General features: G+C 48.6%; 5 protein-coding genes across 5 annotated transcripts; 1 reads left to right on the forward strand and 4 right to left on the reverse strand.

Annotated features, from left to right (window-relative positions):
• Window positions 1–40: 40 nt before the first annotated feature.
• On the reverse strand, window positions 41–4,760 carry LY89DRAFT_775974 (uncharacterized protein). Its single transcript, XM_018221997.1, has 7 exons — window positions 4,581–4,760; window positions 4,317–4,529; window positions 3,763–4,266; window positions 3,233–3,716; window positions 2,529–3,174; window positions 842–2,483; window positions 41–794 (listed from the first exon to the last, which is right to left on the reverse strand). The coding sequence occupies exons 1-7, from the start codon at window positions 4,749–4,751 to the stop codon at window positions 507–509; spliced, it is 3,948 nt and encodes a 1,315-aa protein (XP_018078069.1). The 5' UTR covers window positions 4,752–4,760; the 3' UTR covers window positions 41–506.
• A 616-nt stretch (window positions 4,761–5,376) lies between these two features.
• LY89DRAFT_1354 (uncharacterized protein) lies at window positions 5,377–8,096 on the reverse strand. The gene has a single exon (XM_018205268.1). The coding sequence runs from the start codon at window positions 7,890–7,892 to the stop codon at window positions 5,487–5,489; it is 2,406 nt and encodes an 801-aa protein (XP_018078070.1). The 5' UTR covers window positions 7,893–8,096; the 3' UTR covers window positions 5,377–5,486.
• A 700-nt stretch (window positions 8,097–8,796) lies between these two features.
• LY89DRAFT_703116 (maltase glucoamylase) lies at window positions 8,797–12,241 on the reverse strand. The gene is made up of 8 exons (XM_018217296.1): window positions 12,042–12,241; window positions 11,788–11,976; window positions 11,020–11,738; window positions 10,846–10,969; window positions 10,787–10,800; window positions 10,240–10,715; window positions 9,723–10,190; window positions 8,797–9,668 (listed from the first exon to the last, which is right to left on the reverse strand). The coding sequence occupies exons 1-8, from the start codon at window positions 12,070–12,072 to the stop codon at window positions 9,077–9,079; spliced, it is 2,613 nt and encodes an 870-aa protein (XP_018078071.1). The 5' UTR covers window positions 12,073–12,241; the 3' UTR covers window positions 8,797–9,076.
• Window positions 12,242–15,604: 3,363 nt separating this feature from the next.
• Window positions 15,605–18,158, forward strand: LY89DRAFT_1389 (bacterial alpha-L-rhamnosidase domain protein). The gene is made up of 4 exons (XM_018205302.1): window positions 15,605–15,724; window positions 15,843–16,756; window positions 16,807–17,207; window positions 17,261–18,158. Exons 2-4 carry the CDS (start codon window positions 15,851–15,853, stop codon window positions 18,009–18,011), a joined length of 2,058 nt encoding a protein of 685 aa, XP_018078072.1. The 5' UTR covers window positions 15,605–15,724; window positions 15,843–15,850; the 3' UTR covers window positions 18,012–18,158.
• Window positions 18,159–18,329: 171 nt separating this feature from the next.
• LY89DRAFT_603906 (uncharacterized protein) lies at window positions 18,330–20,490 on the reverse strand. Its single transcript, XM_018210333.1, has 5 exons — window positions 20,297–20,490; window positions 19,646–20,248; window positions 19,409–19,552; window positions 18,593–19,360; window positions 18,330–18,526 (listed from the first exon to the last, which is right to left on the reverse strand). The coding sequence occupies exons 1-5, from the start codon at window positions 20,354–20,356 to the stop codon at window positions 18,359–18,361; spliced, it is 1,743 nt and encodes a 580-aa protein (XP_018078073.1). The 5' UTR covers window positions 20,357–20,490; the 3' UTR covers window positions 18,330–18,358.
• Between the last annotated feature and the right edge of the window lie 773 nt (window positions 20,491–21,263).

The raw sequence follows: 21,263 nt of genomic DNA on the forward strand, positions 1-21,263 counted from the left end.
TCAGTGGCAAGCGACGCTCAAAGCGGAAGGTGGGGTAAAGGAGAAGCGAAGCGAGGCTAGACTTCCTCCCCGAAAATATTCGAATACCTCTGTAACTCAGTCCACATCACAGCTGATGAATTCCAAAGTCTTAGCCCAATCCAGACCCAGCGGTCTATGATGTGGCATGATACTGCTGGAGTAATGGCATTCTCTTTGCTACATCAATCGTCAGAATATTGCCATGCTTATACCTTTGCGAAACCCGGATAATCAAATGTCCGTTAGGCGTTGTTGTAGTCATTATGTCTGTTCCTAGGTATATTACGGTCTTAATAGTGGTAGAGATTGACCTCAATGAGGAAGTAAATTCTTTTCGGGTTATGGGGAAGCATAGAGCCTCGGATAGTGTCGAGGTCCCCATATGAGGAAATTTTCAAAGGTGCCTCAGATCCAATTCTTCTACCCTTATCTCATTTATCGTATCCACAGGTAGGTTGCTAGAACGACAACACAAATCCAACACCTCACGTGCGTGGGTAAGTTCCTTCAAAACCTGGGGAATTTGACGTTGTCGACAAAGCTCGTGTGAGTCTTGATTTTGAGCAGCGATCGTGGATAGCGAGGACGAGTTGCAGAATCGCCTCGTATAACTGAACCAAAACTGATTCCACCAGTTGATTTTCGCCAGTCAAGGTAGCCTCCTTAAAATAGTCCTCATATCTGGTGATCCTCATAGTGTCTAAAAGATAGAAACACAGTTCAAAGAGCCGCACCCTCTCTGCTGGATCCTGATCCGTGAGAAAGGGCAAAAGCTGGGTAGAAGTTAGTACAGTACGGTCTTGGATTTTGTAATCCTTACTTCTAATATACGTAGAATTGCAACCCACGGAAGCCGTGCCGAGACAAATCCAATAGTATGGATATCTCCAATCTCAAGTCTCTCTATGATCTGCTCAATCATCGCTCTCCGAGACGCAAGAAGCTCGAAGAATTTCAAATGATTAGCTATGTTAATGTTTCGGGGTAGAAAATCAAGCTGCAGAACTTTGACCAGGTGACGCCGCAGATTGTTATCCGGCAGCACTGCGCGACTAGATCTCAGAGCTTTCAGATCCTCAAACGCGAATGGAAATTCATCTCCTCGCGAAATCCTCAGGACAATAGCCAAGATCTCTTGTTCTATTGTCAGATCCGGGTAGTGAAAGCCGTTGCCTATCTTGATCATCATGCGAATATAGGTTTTCTTTGCAGATGATGACAATCTTTCGAAAGCTCGGGTCCACATAGCACCATGAACTTTGTCAACTCTGGCCCCGGAATTCAACAACAGCTCAACAACATTGTCAGACTTTTTAGCTAGAGCAGCCTGGAAAGCACTCCCGAGAACGCCACCTTGAAAGTTAACATCCGCGTCGTGCTGAAATAGGTCCACACAAATGTGCAAATTTCCTGCAGCAGCTGCAGCTTCCAGAGGTGTACCGAAGAACCCGGCCTCGATATTCGGTCGAGATCCTTTCGATAGAAGCTTTGCTACCAACTCTCGATAGCCTTTATAGGAGGCTAACTGCAAAGGTGTCCCGAAAAAGCCGCCAATAGCGTTGACCTCCTTCTCGATTGTCTCCTCTGATCTTAAATCAACGATGTTTCCTGCCAACTGAGGGAATCCGATGGAAATCGCGTAATAAAGTTGCTGCCCACGACCTAGGGTCGGGTCGTAATCTTTCTCGTAATTCTTAGCAAACTTGTAAAACCAGGAGTCGGGGTCATAAAGCTGGACACAATTCCTGAACGCTCTCTCGTTCTTTTTCTCGAATAGTTGGCTTATCGATTTTGTCAGATTTTCCGTCAAATCTGTAAAGCCCTTTGCCACCTTGGCGTGTTTAAACCAATTTTCTGCTATATACTCAAGCAGAGTAATCGTTGATTTTGGTTCTGTGCCTGTGATGGTGACATGATTCGTGGAGAGCAGATACTCGATACTATCTTGAGTAACTCTAGTATGCGCCCTTTCCTTAGCTACGTTCCATGCTTCATCCAGGGTTGCTTCCTGGTCGGCTGTCGTCACGCTCTTTGTGAACTCCATGACTTTATTCGAGAGCCTCACAGCTAGGTAATCCCACACTGATGAATGTGGGATCTGAATAGCATGTGCTTCAGACTCGAAGATGAAGCTACGAACCACCACATCAATACCTCCTGAAGCTCCTTCAGGGTCAAAGTGATCATCTGCAAGTAGTATAGCTTCATCTCGACGCAGGGGACGGAGTGAGACAAAGATCCAGGATAGTATCTTGTCAGCAGTCACTATTGCATCTGATCGTTTGGCTTCGTCTGAAGGTAGGTGTTTGTTGAAAAGGTCTTCGTATACCCGTATCAAAGATCCAAAGACACTATGGGTATGCCTGTTCTTGATAAGTTCAAGGTGGCCTTTGATCTTGGTCCTCGTTTCCTGGGCTTGCGAATCCAAAATATACTTCAGAGATAGCTCGGCTAGTTTGAACCTATAATCGTAAGCAGAAGATCATTCAGATACAATCTTTACTCACATTGCTCCTGCTTTTTCAGGAAGAGTTTTGATGATGTCTTTGCACATGTCTTCCGTCAGGACATCAGGTCGATCTTCTGCAAATTTCCTCACCTCTTCCGCAACGAAGAACTCTATGTCATCCTTGTTGGGACTGGGCAAATCACCTTCTGGATTGATGGTGATCGTTCGGATGGTAGGAAAGTACTCGTTGACTGGCACGACCAGCTGACTAGAGAAGAAGAATTTGAGTTTGGCCGTTTTTTGAGATAGGTGTCGGAGGAGAACAAGAAGTTTAATGTACTCGGGGCATTCGTCCAAGGCGTCAACGAGTACGATGATTTTGCTGCGACTATCGATCAAACTTATGAGGAGTTTTGAAACTTCCGAGTCTCCAAGCTGGGAGCCCGTTGGGCCTGGATTGTTTAGCTTCTCGTATTGGATCGTGACTTCTTCCGCGATGCATTTCCTATCGGATGACACAGAGAGTTGTTTGGCCAGGACTCTTAGAATTGCGATTGTAGGTTTATGTTCTGCCTGGGGACTTTGCAAGGTGGCATTGCAGTAGAAAAAGACTACGTCTTCTTGCTGTCTTCGAAGATGTTCGATAATGATCCACACGAGAGCTCTTTCCGGTTCCGACAGCTCCACGAAGCCAGAAATGTACACTTGGTGTGGATATCCAAGAAGTGAAACTCGTATGCGTTAACAGCCACTTTCCTCAACCAAAGTACTTTTCCTGCAACTTATCCCTCACGAAATCGTGTTGTGCACCTATGTCGATTTTAGATATCCATCTCAACATGTCAGCGAGATGTTGCTCCGCTACGACGGACTGTATGCTCTGTAGGATCCGGATGGTCTCCGCTTGGCCGTGCAGAATTACCGAGAGATATTGATTGTTTGCGAATTTGCGACACTCTTCGTCGGCGCTGGTGATGCTTTTCAAAGCACTCGTCCAATCGTCGGCTTTGACAACGTTAAGCAACCATCTAGCAAGAGTTTTCCGAGCAAAATAGCGTGCTGCCTTGGCGTAAAACTTGACGATCTCCTTGTAACGACTAATCATAACTTCTTCAAAATCTTTGTTCTGTCCCAGGTTCTTCTGAAAGTAGTCCTGCTCAACCATCATATATCGTGCAGTAACTTGAGCAACAGATGAGACGCCGTCTATGGCCTTTTGGCGTTCCTCGGTATCAGAAATTATGAGCTGGAAGTATGAGTCTTCGTAATGATATGATGTCTGGAATACGTACTGGCAATACACAACAGACACCAGCCCAAGCCAAGCCAGCGTGAAGGAGGTCAAGACTTGCCGCTTGACTCGCAAGCCCAGAGAACTTCTGTACGATTTTGACGACCTGGTGGATGCTTCTTCTGACATTGAACACTTCTTTTCCTTTCCATCGAACGACCCATTCCTTGGTCTCCATTTGCTTCATTCTGTCGGATACAAAGGCTTTCATTGCGGCCTCCTTGCCGACAAAGGTTATCTGCCTGGCTTCAGGTTTAGTTTCTCCATACTTCTCATCGGTAACGGGATTCGCCTCGTCCAGGGCAATGTTTCCATCCCCGAGCTGTTTCACACGCTCCACAATGATGTCGTGATCTTCAAGGATTGCTCGACTCTTGTCGACCTTTGAAAGTTGTTCGTAGGCCAAGTCCCAAAAGCTGGTCACAGGCGTTTTGGCCTTTTCTTGATTTTTTGACTCTACCTCTTCAGAACCGGTGCCTTCTACCACTTGGTCATCAGTCGCAATCTGTTGCCACTCGTCAGCTATCAGTAAACGCTGTCTTGTGAGGCATGTACTGACTCTAACTCTTCCTCAGCCCTGCCTTTGCCTTTATATATTCCAAAAGCTGCTGTCTCTGCACCAGACTCGTCGTTTGAGTCATCGTCGACCACGATTTCAGACTTTTGTTGTGACGCTTCGAGTTCAGCCGAATTGGATTCGATGGGAGCAATCGTTTCTCCTGCATCATAGACTGGTCTTGGAATCTCTTTAGAACTCAGAGATGTTGCCTATTCATACAGAATAAGAAGTATCCGCGAGCATATTGGCTTTGCACTTACATCGACATGGGTCGTTGGACTTTCAGGCGCCAAGTATGATTCCTCATTTTCAGAAGTAGGTGCGGCTGACTCTGGTTGCGGAGCCTTGCGAGAGCGATCTTTAGAGGAGAGTTGCGCAGCAAAACGTTCCTGCGCAAAGCGCTTGAAAAAGTCGCGCTTCCGCCCCAACATGTTTCCAAGAAACGCTATCCCGTGGTGGAAAGAGGAAGTGCGATCACGATTGTGGTTTCTGGACGTGGATTATGCTCAGGTGGGGCAAGGCCGAATCGACAGCCACAGAAAAGGCTGGGCAGCAGATGCCCAATGGCTTGACGCATCGCTTCGCCGATTATGTTTCTGGAAGCTTACTCGTAGGAAAGGCTGTAATGTAATGTGAAATCGGGTAACTAGTATTTATAATTCATGATTTGAATTCAAACTTCTTATCCCAGGCTCTTTCCCCCCTAAGCTGCTCTTCAAACATACTTTTCTAGGCTGTACGGCGCCCTAAGCAAAGTCCTTAGGCCCAAAATATAGTGGATTCAGGGCATTTGCGAGGTGCGCTACATTCTAGCGCACTTGGGTTTCGCCTGAGAAAGTGGTTTATGGCAGCTTAGGGCTGTAGCTATGCGCTGAAAGTTAGCCATTGCCCCTGAGCTAGTGAGCAATCTCGCCTACACCAGTCCAGTATCAATCCCGTACAGCTCAAAACTTAATCTCTTCTTCCACTTGACTCTGGTATCAATGCAAAGAACAAAATCGATGAATCCTTGGTAAGATCTGCAATCGTAATTTCATTATCAATTACTATAATAGAGCTCGATTACATTACGAGTCTCGATATCATGGTATCATTAACATCACGAAGTGAAACAACAGGGTATTCCTCATTACTTCCCCTCCTCCGTCTTCTCCTATTCCTTACTCTCAACTAGTCCCAGGATTACCATACGATCCTCCTCCTCCTCCTCCACCACCACCACCGTCTCCACCCGAAGCAGCCGCCTGTTGCCCACCCTGAGACATTGCAGCTCCAGCCCCAGCAGCCGCGCTTGCAGCACCCAACGTTGGGCCCGCAGCACATGTACAAACATCAGCCGTCAACTCGCAAACACGGCATCTTACTCTGTGTCTGAATCTCCAATGGTAAAGCGCCGTTCCTAGGAACAATAGGAAGAAGATGATGAACAGAATCAGGAAGAGAATGAATAGTATTAGGTAGTCGCGTTGTTTGTCGCATTTTGTAATACAGCCAGGCGGACAGGACTGTGTTTCTGAAGGGCGTATGAACGTGGTTGAGCCCGAGCTCGAGGAGGTCCGGGAGCCGGGATTCGTTGAGGTGGATACTGTAATTGTGACGGGGATGCAGGTTGAGAGGGAGCTTGTTGATGAGAGCGTTGAGGTGCAGTTTTGGGTTTGGGTGACGGTGGAGGTTATGGCGTTGCATGTTGAGGATTGAGAGATTGAATTTGATGAGAGTGAGGAGGTGGGAGAGCAAGAACTGGCGTAGACTGTGGTTGGGGAGCAAGTTGATTGTAGTGAGCTTAGTGAAGAAGTGGGAGAACAGGAGCTAGCGTAGACTGTTGTCGCCGAGCACGAGGATTGAGTCGAAGAGGACGACAACGTAGGAGAGCATGAGCTCGCGTAGATTGTTTTTACGGAGCAAGTGGATCCCGTGTTGCTTGTAGTGACCGTGATTGGTTTGCAAGACGAAGATGCCGAAGGTGAAAAAGTGATTGGAGAGCAGGTGGAGGCATATATCGTTGTTCCGGAACAAGTAGATGCTGGATTGCTGGTAGTGACTGTGATTGGTTTGCAAGACGAAGATGTTGAAGGTGAGTAGGTGATTGGAGAGCAGGTAGAGGCATAGATTGTGATTGGCGTACAGCTGGCGCAGGAAGTAGAAACCGATGATAACGAACAACTTCTTGACACCGTCACGGGAACACAGCTCGGGCATGTCGTTGGGATAACAGTTGATGTTGGGATACATGATGTCGGAGAATAAGTTGGACAGCTCGAGGGAATAAATGTACTCGTAGCTATGCAAGAAGAGACCGTGTGACTCGGGCAACTCGATGGAATAATTGTACTGGTAGCTACACAAGAAGATGTCGTGGGCGTCGGACAGCTTGTCGAAAAGGATCGGGTGATTGTTGTAGGTGGAAATATCACGATATCCGTCGTTGTAAATGTGATTGTAGACAAAGCACAACTGGTCATTGGCGAGTAAGGACAGAAACTTGGGCAGACACAAGATCTAGACGTGTGTCTAGTCTTGCTACAATCTTGGATCGTCGTAGTGAAATTTCCATAATTGAAATTAGTGACATAAGTTGTTCCAGCTTGACAGACAAATGAAGGAGGTAAAGTTGTTGTGCTGATTGATCCCGGCAGCGTTTTGGTGGATACCAATGTTTGGTACTCAGTGACCGAGGTGGTATAAGTGAGACCTGAGATCGTGCTCGTAACGACGACAAGGGACGGCGGACCAACATATATTGACTGGGTGGTGGTGACTAGGCTCGTGAATTGGGCCGTGATATAAATTGTCTTGTAGACTATGACGGATGTCGGAAGACATGATGATACAGGAATGGACGACGTCGATGGTGTAGAGATAGAGCTCCAGGTATTCGATGAAGTTGGACTGCTGCTCGGAGTCGAGGAAATTGGATACGATGAACTCGGAGAGCTGTAAGTCCGAGAGCTCCAGGAGCTCGAAGATACCGAACTAGGAGGAGTTGAAGATGGTATAGACGACAGGCTCGACTGAGAGCTGTATAGTTTAGAGCTCGTTGGCGAAGACTGAGAGTATGGGTAGGTAGTTGTCGTGACCGACGAAAGCGTGCTGGATGTACTGGATAGCGTGGATTCCGTACATTCAGTGGTCGAGGAAGTTGAGTGAGGTGGAATAGTAACAGATGAGAAGCTGCTTGTTGTAGAGACTGACTCTGTCGACTCAGTACACTCCGTGGTGACTGTGGTTTCGATTGTCGTCACGTGTGTGCTCGGAGGTTGAGAGCTCCAATAAGACTTCGAGCTCAGCAGGCTGGAGTGTGATTCGTGGTAAGTCGAAGTGCTCGTCGAAGGAGTAACAAATGAGCTCTTCGTTCCCGATGAAGGAGTTCCGAACGATGACGCTTGGCTGCTTGGGGTAGAATGTTCATGAATCGGCGTTGTTGACTCTTCGCAATCAGTGCTTTCTGGGTGAGGTCCATAAGTCGGACTCCAGATTGGAAGTGGCGGGGTAGTAGAGCTTGTTTTTGGAAACCATTGTATAGACAATTGAACGAATATGGCAAGCCATATCGTCAGATACTGGAGCAGCATCACAAATGATATTCCTTTGATCACTTGTGGCAAGCAACAACAACCTCTGTCAAGATGATAGCGATCGAGTAAAAAATTTCAACGGAGGGGCTCGCAGAAACCGGGGAATATCATGCCTTGAATAGCGGAGCAGCAGCCGGACTTCCAACCACACGCTGACCACCCGTCTCATTGCCGTTGTCAAGCCATCAGCCCTCTTTGCGGAACTAAACAGATCTTGACCGCAAAATCAATATTGAATGTCATTTTCCGTGATAGGCGGACGCATTGTTGATCGCAAGGATAACAAGAAGCTCAGCTGGAAAGCCACATCTGCAAGCCACATGATACTTCACGACTCAAAAGGCTAGAGACAACACACAACGGTGAGCGAGCAGCTTACAACCAAACACAACGTCGATTTAGCACAATGCACGTGCCGCGATACGACGCTGTATACTCGATTAGGCAAGCATGGCTTGTTCACCGAGCAGCTGTAAGGCAGGACATTCATGGGACCACCATAAGGCGAGATCTACGCCCACATGATGTGGACAACTTCTGCCGGGTTCTACCGGTGGTCCGTGAAACTTCTTCAATCATCAGACTATGCGAGACATATGATAAGCTGGCAATCGATCTGGAAAGACAGAAACATGATTATTAGAAGAGGGTGTCTCGCCGTGCAGAGATGTGAAAATTGCAAGCTCCCATTCGCATCGGTCAGACCTTGTCTGTCTGCGGTACGACGGTAATGCACGGTTGATGTGCGATTAACCTTAAAAAGGCTTGCAGGGTGAGCGCTGATGGGGTGTCAGCGGAAGCGTTCAGCTGTTGTGAAGTTGGGTTCGTGGAGAGAAGGCGGGGTTGAGGCGAGCTGACAATCGCAGTCACGTGTAGTCTGACTTGTGTGACATTCCAGGTTCCCCATTCAAATTGGTTACATGTTGCCTGTTTAGCCGCGGCATACTTATGTACATTTTCTTGGTCTCAGATGAGATGTTCTGATTGTATATACAAGAGTTCGAGATAATTGTGAACTGGAAGATCAACTTGGCGCGACAGTCGCAATAGTCATCATTGCCTGGCGGTCAAGAAATGATAGAAACGAAGCTACTATTCAAATAGTTCGAAGATTTAACGCTTACTTCGCCAAGCTTTGAGTTGTCACCGAAGGGCCTGACGCGGGAGCCATTCTCATCTCACTACTTTAGCTCCTTCGACTTGCGCATCTCAATGTCCACTGTCGCGGGACCTGTCAGCGGAATATCCAGATCATAGCTCAGCGGCTTGCCCTCAGGATCAAGCACAGTCAAAGATAGGATCTTGACATTTCCCACATTATACTCGAACGTTCCGTCCATCACCAATTTTCTGCTGCGTCCATCCCACGAAAACATAATCTCAGAAACTGCCTCTTGAACAAGACTCTCTCCATCATCAAGATAGAGCTGTCCACGTGCCCTTCCTTGTTCATCTGGAGCAATAAGGATCTCGAAGCCTAGTTTTCGTAATGCTGTTGTGGTATTCGCTCCACTTACTCGCATCGGGATGATAGAGCCTCCAAGGATGTGGACGGGAATTTTGGTGTAGTTGATATTTGTCAACGTCATGTGTTGGCCTGATGATTCTCTGTCGACTGGCAGCAACGTGTGAAAGTCGTAGAACTGAGAGTGAGGGAGGTAAATTGTTACGTTGGTGCTGTTCTCGGCAGTGACGGGGGAGATAAGTAGGGAAGGACCATAGAAGAACTGGTCTTGAATGGGAAAGGTGATGGGATCTTGGGGATATTTGAACCTATTTCATAAGTAAGTAAACAGGGAGCAGAGTTCGAGGATAGACAGCACAAACCACATCGGAGTTAGGACCGGTGTCCCATCCACTGTCTGCTTGTGAAATGCAGTGTAGATATAATCCAGCAGCTTATATCGCGTGGCAATCGCATTCCTAGCCGCATCGGCAACTAAAGGCCACCGGTAGAATTCCTGAGGTATGTTCGGCGGGTCTCCGTTGTGGTTCCTAAAAAATGTGTAGAAAGCTCCTAGGGTAGCCCATCGAGCGCATAGTGTTTCCGTGGTGTTGTCAATGAATCCACAAACATCGGCTCCTACCATGGGGACTTGAAAGATAGATGCGAATTGCAGCATGTGCCGGATCGACTGAATATATTCATCCCAGTTGGAGATGTTGTCACCGAGCCAGTGAGCGACATGAGTTCCAGCGCCGATGAATGTGCTTCTAGTAACGATGAGAGGACGTTTTGTGGGTCGACGGGAAAGCATCGCAACACGGGAAGCGGCGCTCATCATCGTCCCATAACTATGGATATGTTAGTCAAGTTCGGACTGAAGTGAGACAAAAGAAGTACAGATTATGGGTGTCATATTCGGCAACCCCATTTGCATGGATCAAGTCGGTGAAGATAGTGTGGTTGCTGAGAGACCCAGCAGCGTTGTTGATCATATATGGCGGATCAATAAGATCTCGTCCTGGTAGACCCAGCATAGAGCCTGGGACTGATACTGGGGAATTAGGTCCACTCTGATTTCGAGGAGGTGGGTAAACGATCGAGCTGGGCGCATTAGCAAAGCCGCGAGGATCATTGCAGGGCCAAAGGCAGAAATTCGCAGCTTCGTTCATATCAATCCAAAGCCCATCTATATCTATCCCTGTAGACTCATTGAAGAAAGTGTTGAATTCGCCGTTCCAGAAAGCTTGCATGTTGGTATGAAACCAGTCTGGGAAAACTGTTACACCTGGCCACACGACTCCATTGTACCAGGAGCCATTGAAATTCTTCAAGAAAACATCCAAGGCAGCTCCATCATTGAAAGCTTTATAGTCCTTGAAGTTGGTAAGCCTCCATTCTCACTCAGAGCCTTCTGATAGATAAAAACCGCCTGCGGGTGTCATACCTGGTATGCAACAGCTGGATTCCGTTAGCTTCAGAACCACTTGCTAAGAAGATACGCACCTGGATCTACCATTAAAATATAACGTTGATCACGGTTATGAAGGTCGTTCACAAGGTCCCTTATCTCGGCAAGCGGGAAGTTCTCTGGATCAGTTGTGAAGATTTTGTAATGATCCATGTAATCCTACAAACTATTAATAAGACGATGATATCCACCAAATCCCGAGAACTAACAATATCTGTCCAAATTGTTTCCAGAGGGATATTAGCAGCAGAATAGTTGGCTACTGTTGCAGCAACCTCCGACACGTTGGCAAAGCCAAATCTGCAGTCATGGAAACCGAATCCCCAGTATGGCATCATTGCTGGCTTTCCCGTCACCTCACTATATTGCTTGGCAACATCAATCGGTCCTGGACCAGCCATGAAGTATAGATCCACTATTCCTCCAACAGTATTGAACTCCAGATATTGTCCATCCTCCTTGGTGTTATTGATCTTGATATCCATCCCGTTGCTGTTGATAAATGCGACTCCATGACTCGAGTTGCTTGCTGGACGATTCTCAAAATAAACAGGGTGGTTTCCGTATAGATTTGTTCCAGGAGGAACTCCGCCAGCATCTCTTGACCACAGTGTTCTTGTGTAATTCGTTGTGTTAAGCATCAAAGGATCGGTATGTTCGCCCAAGCCGTATAGGACAGGATTCTGTGGAAGGTTTGTTCGCAGACGCAGGTATTGGTTTTCGAATATGAGGCTCGAGCCACTGGTATTGAATATCGTCTCGGAAAGGTCCCTTCTTCGCACGGCAAACGAGAAGGGATATTCGACAATCACAACTTCGAGGACCGAGTCAGCAGCGTTGACGGTGCCATTGGGACGCGGTAGAACGGATTCGGGGACTTGGTAGACTTGAAGCTCGGAGTCGTAAATTTTAACATGAACCCTGTTTTCTGCAAATATGTTAGAAGCGTCCATCTTCTTGTCATTGATTCTACATACCTGTTTCGTAATGCACCGTCATTCGCAAATTCTGCAGGTCAGTTCCAAAGACATTGCATGATCCAACCAGTGAAAGGTTGGCAGACATGCCACTGTTGGATAATTGTACATTGCTGGCGATATAGCCAGCACAGCTTGGAGAGAGGTATGACTGTGCAAGTCCTTTTGAACCTGCTAGAAGAGAGAGAACTGTTTCTTTTGAGAACCACATCGAATCAATGCAATTGAAAGGAGTGTGAATTGAGAACACTTACTCGAATCCACCAAATTATACGCGTTGACCATCTTGCTTACCTTTCAGTTGTCTAATGGCGGGGTCAAGTCTGGAGAACAGCTCCGAACCCCGTTTAGACAACAAGATATTGTGAACTGGTCTTCACACATTCTGGAAGACTTGCAGGTTCATGACTAACCTCTCAACCTCTGCTTCTGACATCTAGAGTGGGGTTTTCACGGCTAACATGGGATGGGATCTGGTGTGTTCGAGGGAGAAAGCTCTGTTAGAGCTTGACCGCCCACGTGATAGATACTTTGAGACTAGCGTCTCACTAGCTCGAAGTCAGTTTGAACTTCGGATCTCTTCTTCCTTGCCAATCTCTCATCGTCTTTGCTCAATCATATGCAGAAGTTCTGTAACGTTACGCCATTTTCATGCAATACCTATCCGCAATCCCAAATCATACCCACGTATTGCTTTCATGATCTTGAATGCAGACCAATCCTCGCAGCCAATGTTTCGCAATTTCACGAACATTTGAAATGATTGGCATGTTTACAAACCCAGAGGAGATCACCGCAAGCTTCGCTTCAACTGTAGTCGCAGTCGGAGTAGTCTCAGCTTGCTTTGCAATTTTAACCAATTCAAAGTTTTTCTTTCATTGTGCTGGTTAGGCATTCTGCTCACACTTGATCTGATACCTTGGCGTCCTTTTCACTATCTGCAATCTTGGAATGTCAATATCACGAACATCTCATTGTCTGTTTTCTGCATCGCAGTTTCTTTATTTCCTGCCAAAGCCAAGTCCGTTGTGCTTTTTGATATTTTGGCTTCTTGCAACATTTCACCAGTGTGAGATGTCCGACATCAGATGGAGGAATTGCTTTGAATAGGAGTAATACATCTCGATTAAGACTGTGTTTGGAACTGGTATGGCAAGTGGTCCTTCTTGGAAGCGATCTCGGTGGAAGATTCGCATGGCACGGCAGTGGCGCAGCTGTAAGTGAGACTTGCTGTATCTACCGGTTTGAGGACAAAGATCAATGCTGCAGATGAAGCTCATTCATATACTCCAGACTGAAGGAACGCTACGATGATGAAAAGTGCTAGTGTCTTGCCATCCAACAATTTGGATCGCCTGGATCTTCTCAGAACCACAAGATAATATCTCAGAGCTTCGTGGCCTGGCCAGGTCTCGAAGCTTGAACGAGGGGTCAAAAGCTGAGACTTGCTTGAGCCTTTAGTGTTGGGCAATACCCCAATGCCTCGTGTTCAGGAAAATCGCTTCACCCTACACTCTTCCATCAGCAACACGCAAATTCAATCCCAAATTTATTTATGTCACTTACTTGCAACACAAGGTCCAGCTTTGATTGATCGATGGAAAGGACCGTATTGTTCAAGTCACGACGTGATGCGAGGCTACGTTCATCATGCAGATCCTTCTCCTTCCTCCATTTACCTAAACTGATGGGATTTTCCCGCTTTGTATGCAAGCATTCTTGTGACATTCCCCTCCAGTTCTAGTTCTTCGAGACTTTGGAATTTCAGGGTCTCGGCAATCGTTATACTTCTCGGCAATCGTTATACTGGGGTCACGACAATCATTAATATATGGGTAAATGCAAATCCGAACCACGCAAAGACGAACCCAACCGCTCCACGCCAAGCTTTAGAGACATATTAACAAACAAGGGGAGTAGATGGGCAATTCCCGGCAGCCTGGAGACCAACAAGACGTCCAACGCACTCGCATCATCGTTTAGCTGACACCTTCTACTATGAGCACTCCTCCAGGGTGCCTCAGTCTGCTGAGAAATTCGACACCAGCTAATCTCAATTTCTTACAATGACTGGCAGATGCTCGACCATCTCCCGTAGTCACGCAACGCATCTTACCTCATCGTATTACCGTGGATTCTGTGGGAAATTGACACGCCAACAGGCGTACAGTACCATGGGTAGCAGCGCGGGAACGGGCGCTTCCCCAGATTACACAATTGTGCTGTACAAACTCGGAGATTTCATTGCGTCTTCACCAAGAGTTTAATGACACCATCGTCTGTTTCCGGAGTGTGTGAAATTGAATGGATAGTCATCACACGGAAAGGGCTCAATAAATTAATTGAAACTTGGCGGGGTACATCGCTACCGGACTTGACAGCAGATGATCGAGTGGGGAAACAGTCTTCTTCAAAGCTTGTGACGAGTGAGGTTTGCCCCCCTGAGGCGACCTTCCTACTTGGATACCCTTGCCAGGAAAACCATAACGTCCTGTGAATAACAACAAACGCATTGATCATTTTCTTGGCAGGAAGGGCCGACTGGGCTCGACAGCTTTCGCATGCATGCACCATGCATTCACCAAGGAGAAGACAAGGCACACGTCATGTTCATGTCTTCTTCATTTCAAGATGCGATCTCGTCGTCAGCAAGACGAGACGCACTTGCGAATCAGATCATCAGGGTCGCAAATCTGGGGAAGAGCGCGGACCACCAACTAAGCAAAATGGACTATTGAGAAATGCCGATCAGCTATTTCGGGCTTTCCTAAGCAGGCTCGTCCAGGGATGTTCGCTCCTCTCGTGCTGCGCACTCATCCCAGATTTATTGTTCTGAGTCCTGCAGACCGACATCACCGAGGCATCATATCCGGGTCTGGATGCTTATTATTTGCTGCAATATTGGATTGTTGGTTTCCGACATTAAAGACGGGATCGGTTGGCTCGCCTACACTGACTCGGCTCGCTGTGGGGAAAAGGAGGGGAGCTTCGCATCCCTGACCCCTTCACGCTCTCATGACCAGGGCAACTGCTCTTCACCGTTGACCACAAACAAACCAACACCAGCTGCACCCTGGCTTCAAATTTGTACAGTACGTACTGGCAAAGGCACAGTAAATTACTTTGTTGGTTGCTCACGAAAATTACAAAGTTGCAAGTACGAGAAAACCTTGGACATCGGGCTATTGCAACCGAGTCGACTGTACCTATCAACTACAGGAAGACCTCGCCCCGCACCCAAAACCTGCTGCGCCGCCACACCCGGTTCGCCCCTCTCGTAACTTGGCGTACATTACTCTGAGCTGTTAAGCTTAAAGCGCCTTGTTTGCGCCAAGTAGACGCCCAAACCGGTGTGGCACTGGCCCAGGATCCTCGCACAAGGGCAGAGGCGATGGTGGACGATCTCGGTCCCAAATATACCGGTTGCACCCATTCGCACCTCACGCGACGGAAAACGCGACTCGACATGCCCCCCTTTCAAGTCACCTCGAGATGGAGCTGGAGCTGGATAGCAAACAAAGACACGTTGAGAAGAGTATCACACGGCCTGACAAAGTCTTTCTTTCATTGTTCTTAGAGACCTTCCTGATCTTGTCGTCTGATGGCGCTTGAGGGAGCCAACATGCAGCATGTCTGCAGCTGGGGAGAAACTCTACCTTAACGGGAAACGGGAGACGAACCAACGTCATCTGACTGGTCCAAGGGGGAGGCTGTAGCTAGTCCAGTGCAATCTTAGTTGCGAAGTCAACGGACATAAAAGGGTCAGGGCGTCGACCTTGTCCTCTGAGAGAAGAACGAGTGTCTCTGTTCCTGTTCTCTCTTCACTCCTTATCGTCAGGCGTTCACGTCACCCTTCACTCTCTTTCGAATCACTCCTTCATCGTGATGTTTATTGCATAGTAGTATAGTATCGTATAGTATAGAAGAAAGACATAAGGTAAGTTGGCGTCATGGACCCGCTCCTCCTGTTTCATCATGATTCTTTTTTCTGTTGCTGCTGCTCGAGATGAAGTACTATACGAGAGAGTTCTGTTCGACTAAACGGTGGATTGTAGTTGCGGTAATGTTTACTCTTGCCGGCCTCGTCACCCTCGGGGCCCTGGTCTCGCAGAGATCTGTAGCTCTTGCAGCCGGATGTTGGCGAGACACTACATGCGATGGACCCACTTCAGCAGCATTCCCTGGACCTTGGGACGAATACAACTATTCACCGACTAGCAGGACTGTATCTCCTACAAGCATTCTTTCCGCAAATGGGGAAGTCATTGGGAACTATCCCGGGACGGCAACATTGAAGGGGAATGGAACCCAATTGATATTTGATTTCGGGAAAGAAGTCGCTGGCATCGTCACCGTCACCTACGGCGCCACAGGAACCGGGAATCTAGGTCTAGCATTCACAGAAGCGAAGAACTGGACTGGAGAATGGTCAGACAGCTCGAATGGATCCTTCAGACCGGATGGATATCTCCTCGCCAACGTCACCGCCACAGCGGAAGGGAACTACACGATGCCTCTTCCCAGACTTCGTGGAGGATTCAGATACCTGACTCTATTCTCTGAGACAACTAGCGGAAGTGAAGCCAATCAGACTTTCGCCATCAACATCCAGGATATCACGGTCGAGATCGCTTACCAGCCAACGTGGTCAAATTTGCGTGCTTACCAGGGATATTTCTCCTGCAGTGATACTTTGTTGAATCGAATCTGGTACTCGGGTGCTTATACCCTGCAAACGAATGCTATTCCCCCCGCAACAGGACGAGCGTTCCCAATTCTTGGCGGTGGCTGGATGAACGATCAGGATTTAGACCTTGGTAGCACCGGAGCTACCATTTACGTTGATGGATCCAAGAGAGACAGGACGGTTTGGCCAGGAGATCTTGGAATTGCGGTACCTAGCATTCTCGTGTCAACAGGCGATTGGGAAGGTGTTTCGAATACTTTGGTGGTTTTGTACAATGATCAAGTAGGTGGTTTTCACGTGATGAGAAAATACAGCTACTGATACCTTCCTAGCAAAGTACGGGAGAGCTCCCTTTCGCAGGTCCAGGAATCAATATCTATGGCTCTGACACGTACCACATGGCTACAATGATCGGGACATATGATTACTTCCTCTGGACCAACGATCAATCTTGGCTAAGCACCATGTATCCTAAGTACAAGAGCGCCATGGGATTCATCACTGCGAAAATTGATAGTACCGGCATGCTCGATGTGACAGGAACCAATGACTGGGGTCGACTTACCCAAGGAGGCCATAATACGGAGGCGAACATGCTTCTGTACAAAGTCCTCACTTCAGGAAGTCAACTTGCGACGTGGGCAGGAGACTCCAGCTCGTCATCTTCGTGGTCCTCTTTGGCAGCAACGTTGAAAGCAGCCGTCAACGCCAACAACTACCAAGCCTCAGCAGGGTAAGTCCCTCTCTCCATTCACAAGTCTCTCTCAAATCACTAACCCCAAACAGCGCCTTCAAAAACGACGACACGGAAATAGAACTCTACCCTGAAGACGGCAACAGCATGGCCCTCGTCTTCAACGGCGCCCTCCCCCAATACGTACAATCCATCTCCCAATCCCTAACCAAGAACTGGATCGCCATCGGCGCCGTCGCCCCCGAGCTCCCCGACAACCTCGTCGGCTTCGTGCAATCCTTCGAGATCAAAGGCCACCTCGCCGCCCGCCAAGCCACCCGTGCCCTCGACCTGATCCGTCGCGCTTGGGGCTGGTACATCAACAACCCCTACGGCACGGAATCGACCTGCATCGAAGGCTACCTCGCCGACGGCAGTTTCGGCTACAGAGCAACCGCCGGCTATGACAACGACTACTCCTACACCTCGCACGCGCACGGCTGGGGCACGGGGCCCACGGATGCGCTGACGAGCTATATCGTCGGGCTGACGGTTACGGCGCCGGGAGGCAGTGAGTGGAATCTCAGTCCGCAGTTTGGCGACCTGACGCATGCGGAAGCGGGGTTTACGACGCCCATGGGCAAGTTTTCGGCGAGTTGGACGACGACGGATGGTGGGTATACGGTGGCGTGGGGAGCGCCGGGGGGAACGCAGGGCGTGTTGGTGTTGCCTGCGTCGTCGGCGCCCAGTGTGGTGGTTGATGGGGAGGCGTTGACGTTGAGTGAGGGGGCGTATAATGAGACTGCGGAGACGGTGACGATTAGTGGGGCGAGTGGGAGTCATACTGTGAAGGTTACTTATTAGGGTGGTTATTTATTGTATTTAGTACTAGGAGGTGATGGTGGGTTTGCATTTGCATGGGTGGGTTTTTGGATGGCATTTTTGGTTGCGGGGTTGCATTTTGAAATTCTAATGTCTATGGTAATGTATTAACAATAGCCATGAGATGAGATGCTGGTATGAGTACCATGTACTCATTAGGTATTACTTAACTAAATCATTAAATACTGCATCATGATCTGTTTTCAAGCTGTCAAAACTAGCTTCACCTAGGTAAGTATGGCAGTCTCACCTGATCTTGGTCATTCTTGTACTTAAAGACATTAGCAGCATAGTCAAGTCATGGTCTCGTCATATTCGTTACAATAAAGCTACTTACACCCAAGTAAACCCGCAATCATAGCCTCCATTTCCGCCCCCTTGACATACGGTGACGCCGCCATCGCTAACTCCATACACTTCTGTTTCGCCATTTTAACTCCATCAACCTGCGTAAACTCGTCCCTAGCAATAAACATCGAAGGTAATTTAGCATTTATCTGTTTATCCATTAGTCACCTCTCACCCCGAAATTACCAACCCATCTTTCGGAGGAGAAAACTCACTTTAGAAAACAACCTCGCCTGTCCAATCCACAAATCGTTCGCAATAAACCTCAACCGTCCCTCCGCCCACTTCCTCTGCCTCTCCGTCGCATAATCGCTCATTTTACACACCATCAGCGGCCACGTAATAAACAACCCCAACGCAGCCGTGCCCACCAAACTCGCCTTCCCACTCTGCGGCCTCTCCGCCAGCGGCGGATTCCCCGGACCACCACCCAGAAAATACGGTACACTCGCCAGAATATCCTCAATCAGATCCTTGGACGTCCTAACCGCTGCCCCGAACTCAGGCATCGTGCGGTAATCCTGGTACGTAGGACACAGCCAAGCTGAAGCTCGGACGATATCCCCGCACAGCATCATCCGGGACGCACGCATCATGTTGAACGCTGTCGCGATGCTGATATCGACATACTCATCCGTTCTTCCGGGAAAAGCTTTCATGTCCTCCAGATCCGCATCATCGCACTCATCCTCGTCGATCCACGCCACGATACCGTACCTCCAACTCCTGGGCAAACTCGCTTCCCACTCCTTAAACTCGGCATCGAGCGCCTTTGCGAGCTTGAGGACCTCGAGCACGGATTCTAGGTCCGAGGTAAGTGTTTTAGAGGCGCTGGTTAGGACGGAGTTGCATTTTGCGTGTAGGGTGGCTACTTCGAGGTTTAGGCGGGCGCAGATGGCGGGGAGGTTGTCTTTGGTGCCGAAGCGCATCCACCATGTTACGCCGGGGATGGGAGGGGAGCAGGAGACGAGGCAGTTGACTACCTGATCGAGTCGTTAGTGAGGTTATTTGGGAGAGGGAAGTAGACTTACCAATTGTGAGCGTGCCATGATGTGGAGAACCCGTCCTAAGTCTGTGAGGGGTGCTTTCTTCTCATCTCGCATCTTAACTAGAATTGCGGCTCCGTCTGCGTGAGAAATCCATCCGCTTGGTTGTCCTGATGTGCCTGTAAGGACCTACACTCCATCTGTCAGCATCTAAATCTCTCTCATCAAGATCCCGCTAAGATCCTAGATTTCAAGAGATGAAGTAAGAAAGAAAAAACGCACCTCAAATAACCCTAACACAATAACAGCCGCCAAAGTATCATCCTCCACGGCCTCCTTCTCCACCAACAACGCCTCATTAATCTCCTTCAACGCCCTACTATAGCACTTCATCGCCTTGGGCATCAAATGCCTACTCGCGGGTCGATTTCCCATCAACGCCAACCCCGCCGCCATCACCGCCGTCCCCAACTTACTCCCCTTCCCCTTCCCACTGAGACTCTTCTCGTGCTCCAGAACCGGGACCGTGAATTTCATAAACGACCTCGAGTTCCCCTCACACGGCTCCAGCACGAAGTTGCGGCGGAAAATACACTTGACCTGCTCTTCTATCGGGGTCTCCAGACCAGAGAACGGCGAGACTGAGATGTGGAAGCGCAGCGGGGACGTGGGGGACGTGGTGAAGTCCGAGGAGTGGGCGCTGGAGAAGGTGCGGCGGACGAGGTCGCGGTTATCGGCTGTTGAGGAGGTGGGAGAGGGCAGTTTCTTGGAGGAGGAGCGGGAGTTGCGGTCCCATCTCATGCGGACGAAGGCTGTGTCGCGGTAGCCGGTGCATTCTCGTTTGGATTTCTGGCAGCGGAAACAGGTTGGTTTGCGCTCGTCGCACTGAGAGGTTAGAGATTGTTCTTGGAGAGGAAGAGGGAGGAAAGGTACCTTTATTCGACGAGCTCTACAGGTTCCGCAGCCTTGGGAGGGTTTTCCTGTGTTTACCATGATGACTGACTCGTGCTGGTATGCTGAATTAATCAACCCCCTCAACACTTAATTCTTCCACGATAGATAGAAGTCGAGATCTCAGGGTAAGGATATACTCCGTACAGCAACTACTGTCACCAACGAACTCATCGTTTAAAAAAAAAAAAAACAACAACAAAAGACATGAGCAGCACGCAGATCATATGCAAGAGTCATGTAGGAACCAGCTCCGATCATATCCTGGCCACTGCACCCCTCACACGGGGCAGGTATCAGGTCATAGACCCCGCGATTGCTTCATTGGGAAGTATGACGAAACACGTAACAGAAAAGGTGCAGGTGGTATTGCATCTCTCATTCTCAATCCAGCACAGCGGGCAGCATCCGTTTCTGGCGGGGCGGCGATGCGATTTAAAGTTTGTGGCTAGGACGTGAAATGTGTCGATCCCGAAACGACTGTTGTTCCCTTGCGAAATAACCAGTCGCAACGCTTCCGTTCCGTCGTATCGAACACGGGACCCCATCTTTCGAGCTGAGATGGGCACGAAGTCGAGACGAGAGAGGAAACACGCTGCTCAACGGCCATGTCTGATGTGGCTCAGATGGAAAGGACGAAAGAAAGAAAATGTTTCTTCTCTGAGGAAACGGGAGGAGATGACGATTGGGTGCATCGCATCGGATGGAGGAACTCGCAGGGAAAATGCTTGAACCGGCAGTTCGTGCATTCGAACGGTACCTAGGTAGGTATGTATTCGTAAGTACACGCGCGCGGAAAAGCGATTCAATGGACGCCATGAACGAAGACGAAGACAAGGATAGAAATGTCATTACATGCGGCAAAAGGTTATTTTGGTGATGATTTCTAATGGAACCAGAGCGGCTCGGGACGGCTGATCCTCCCGCAACAACAAGGAAGTGTATTTTG

This window comes from Mollisia scopiformis, assembly GCF_001500285.1.
Source record: "Mollisia scopiformis unplaced genomic scaffold LY89scaffold_1, whole genome shotgun sequence".
Taxonomy (NCBI): domain Eukaryota; kingdom Fungi; phylum Ascomycota; class Leotiomycetes; order Helotiales; family Mollisiaceae; genus Mollisia; species Mollisia scopiformis.

Bases quoted from the DNA above. Each gene is read 5' to 3' on its own strand.
- LY89DRAFT_775974 (XM_018221997.1), bottom strand. From the start codon at position 4,751: ATGTTGGGGCGGAAGCGCGACTTTTTCAAGCGCTTTGCGCAGGAACGT. The intron at 2,484-2,528 runs GTGAGTAAAGAT...TTACGATTATAG, and splicing joins CCTGAAAAAGCAGGAGCAAT to GTTCAAACTAGCCGAGCTAT. The intron at 795-841 runs GTAAGGATTACA...ACTTCTACCCAG, and splicing joins CAATTCTACGTATATTAGAA to CTTTTGCCCTTTCTCACGGA.
- LY89DRAFT_1354 (XM_018205268.1), bottom strand. From the start codon at position 7,892: ATGCTGCTCCAGTATCTGACGATATGGCTTGCCATATTCGTTCAATTG.
- LY89DRAFT_703116 (XM_018217296.1), bottom strand. From the start codon at position 12,072: ATGGTCAACGCGTATAATTTGGTGGATTCGA. The intron at 10,191-10,239 runs GTACTTCTTTTG...ACATATCCATAG, and splicing joins GAATATGACACCCATAATCT to TTATGGGACGATGATGAGCG. The intron at 9,669-9,722 runs GTTTGTGCTGTC...CTTATGAAATAG, and splicing joins CCGGTCCTAACTCCGATGTG to GTTCAAATATCCCCAAGATC.
- LY89DRAFT_1389 (XM_018205302.1), top strand. From the start codon at position 15,851: ATGTTTACTCTTGCCGGCCTCGTCACCCTCGGGGCCCTGGTCTCGCAG. The intron at 16,757-16,806 runs GTAGGTGGTTTT...ATACCTTCCTAG, and splicing joins TGGTTTTGTACAATGATCAA to CAAAGTACGGGAGAGCTCCC. The intron at 17,208-17,260 runs GTAAGTCCCTCT...AACCCCAAACAG, and splicing joins AACTACCAAGCCTCAGCAGG to CGCCTTCAAAAACGACGACA.
- LY89DRAFT_603906 (XM_018210333.1), bottom strand. From the start codon at position 20,356: ATGGTAAACACAGGAAAACCCTCCCAAGGCTGCGGAACCTGTAGAGCT. The intron at 20,249-20,296 runs GTACCTTTCCTC...CTAACCTCTCAG, and splicing joins GTAGAGCTCGTCGAATAAAG to TGCGACGAGCGCAAACCAAC. The intron at 19,361-19,408 runs GTAAGTCTACTT...CGACTCGATCAG, and splicing joins TCATGGCACGCTCACAATTG to GTAGTCAACTGCCTCGTCTC.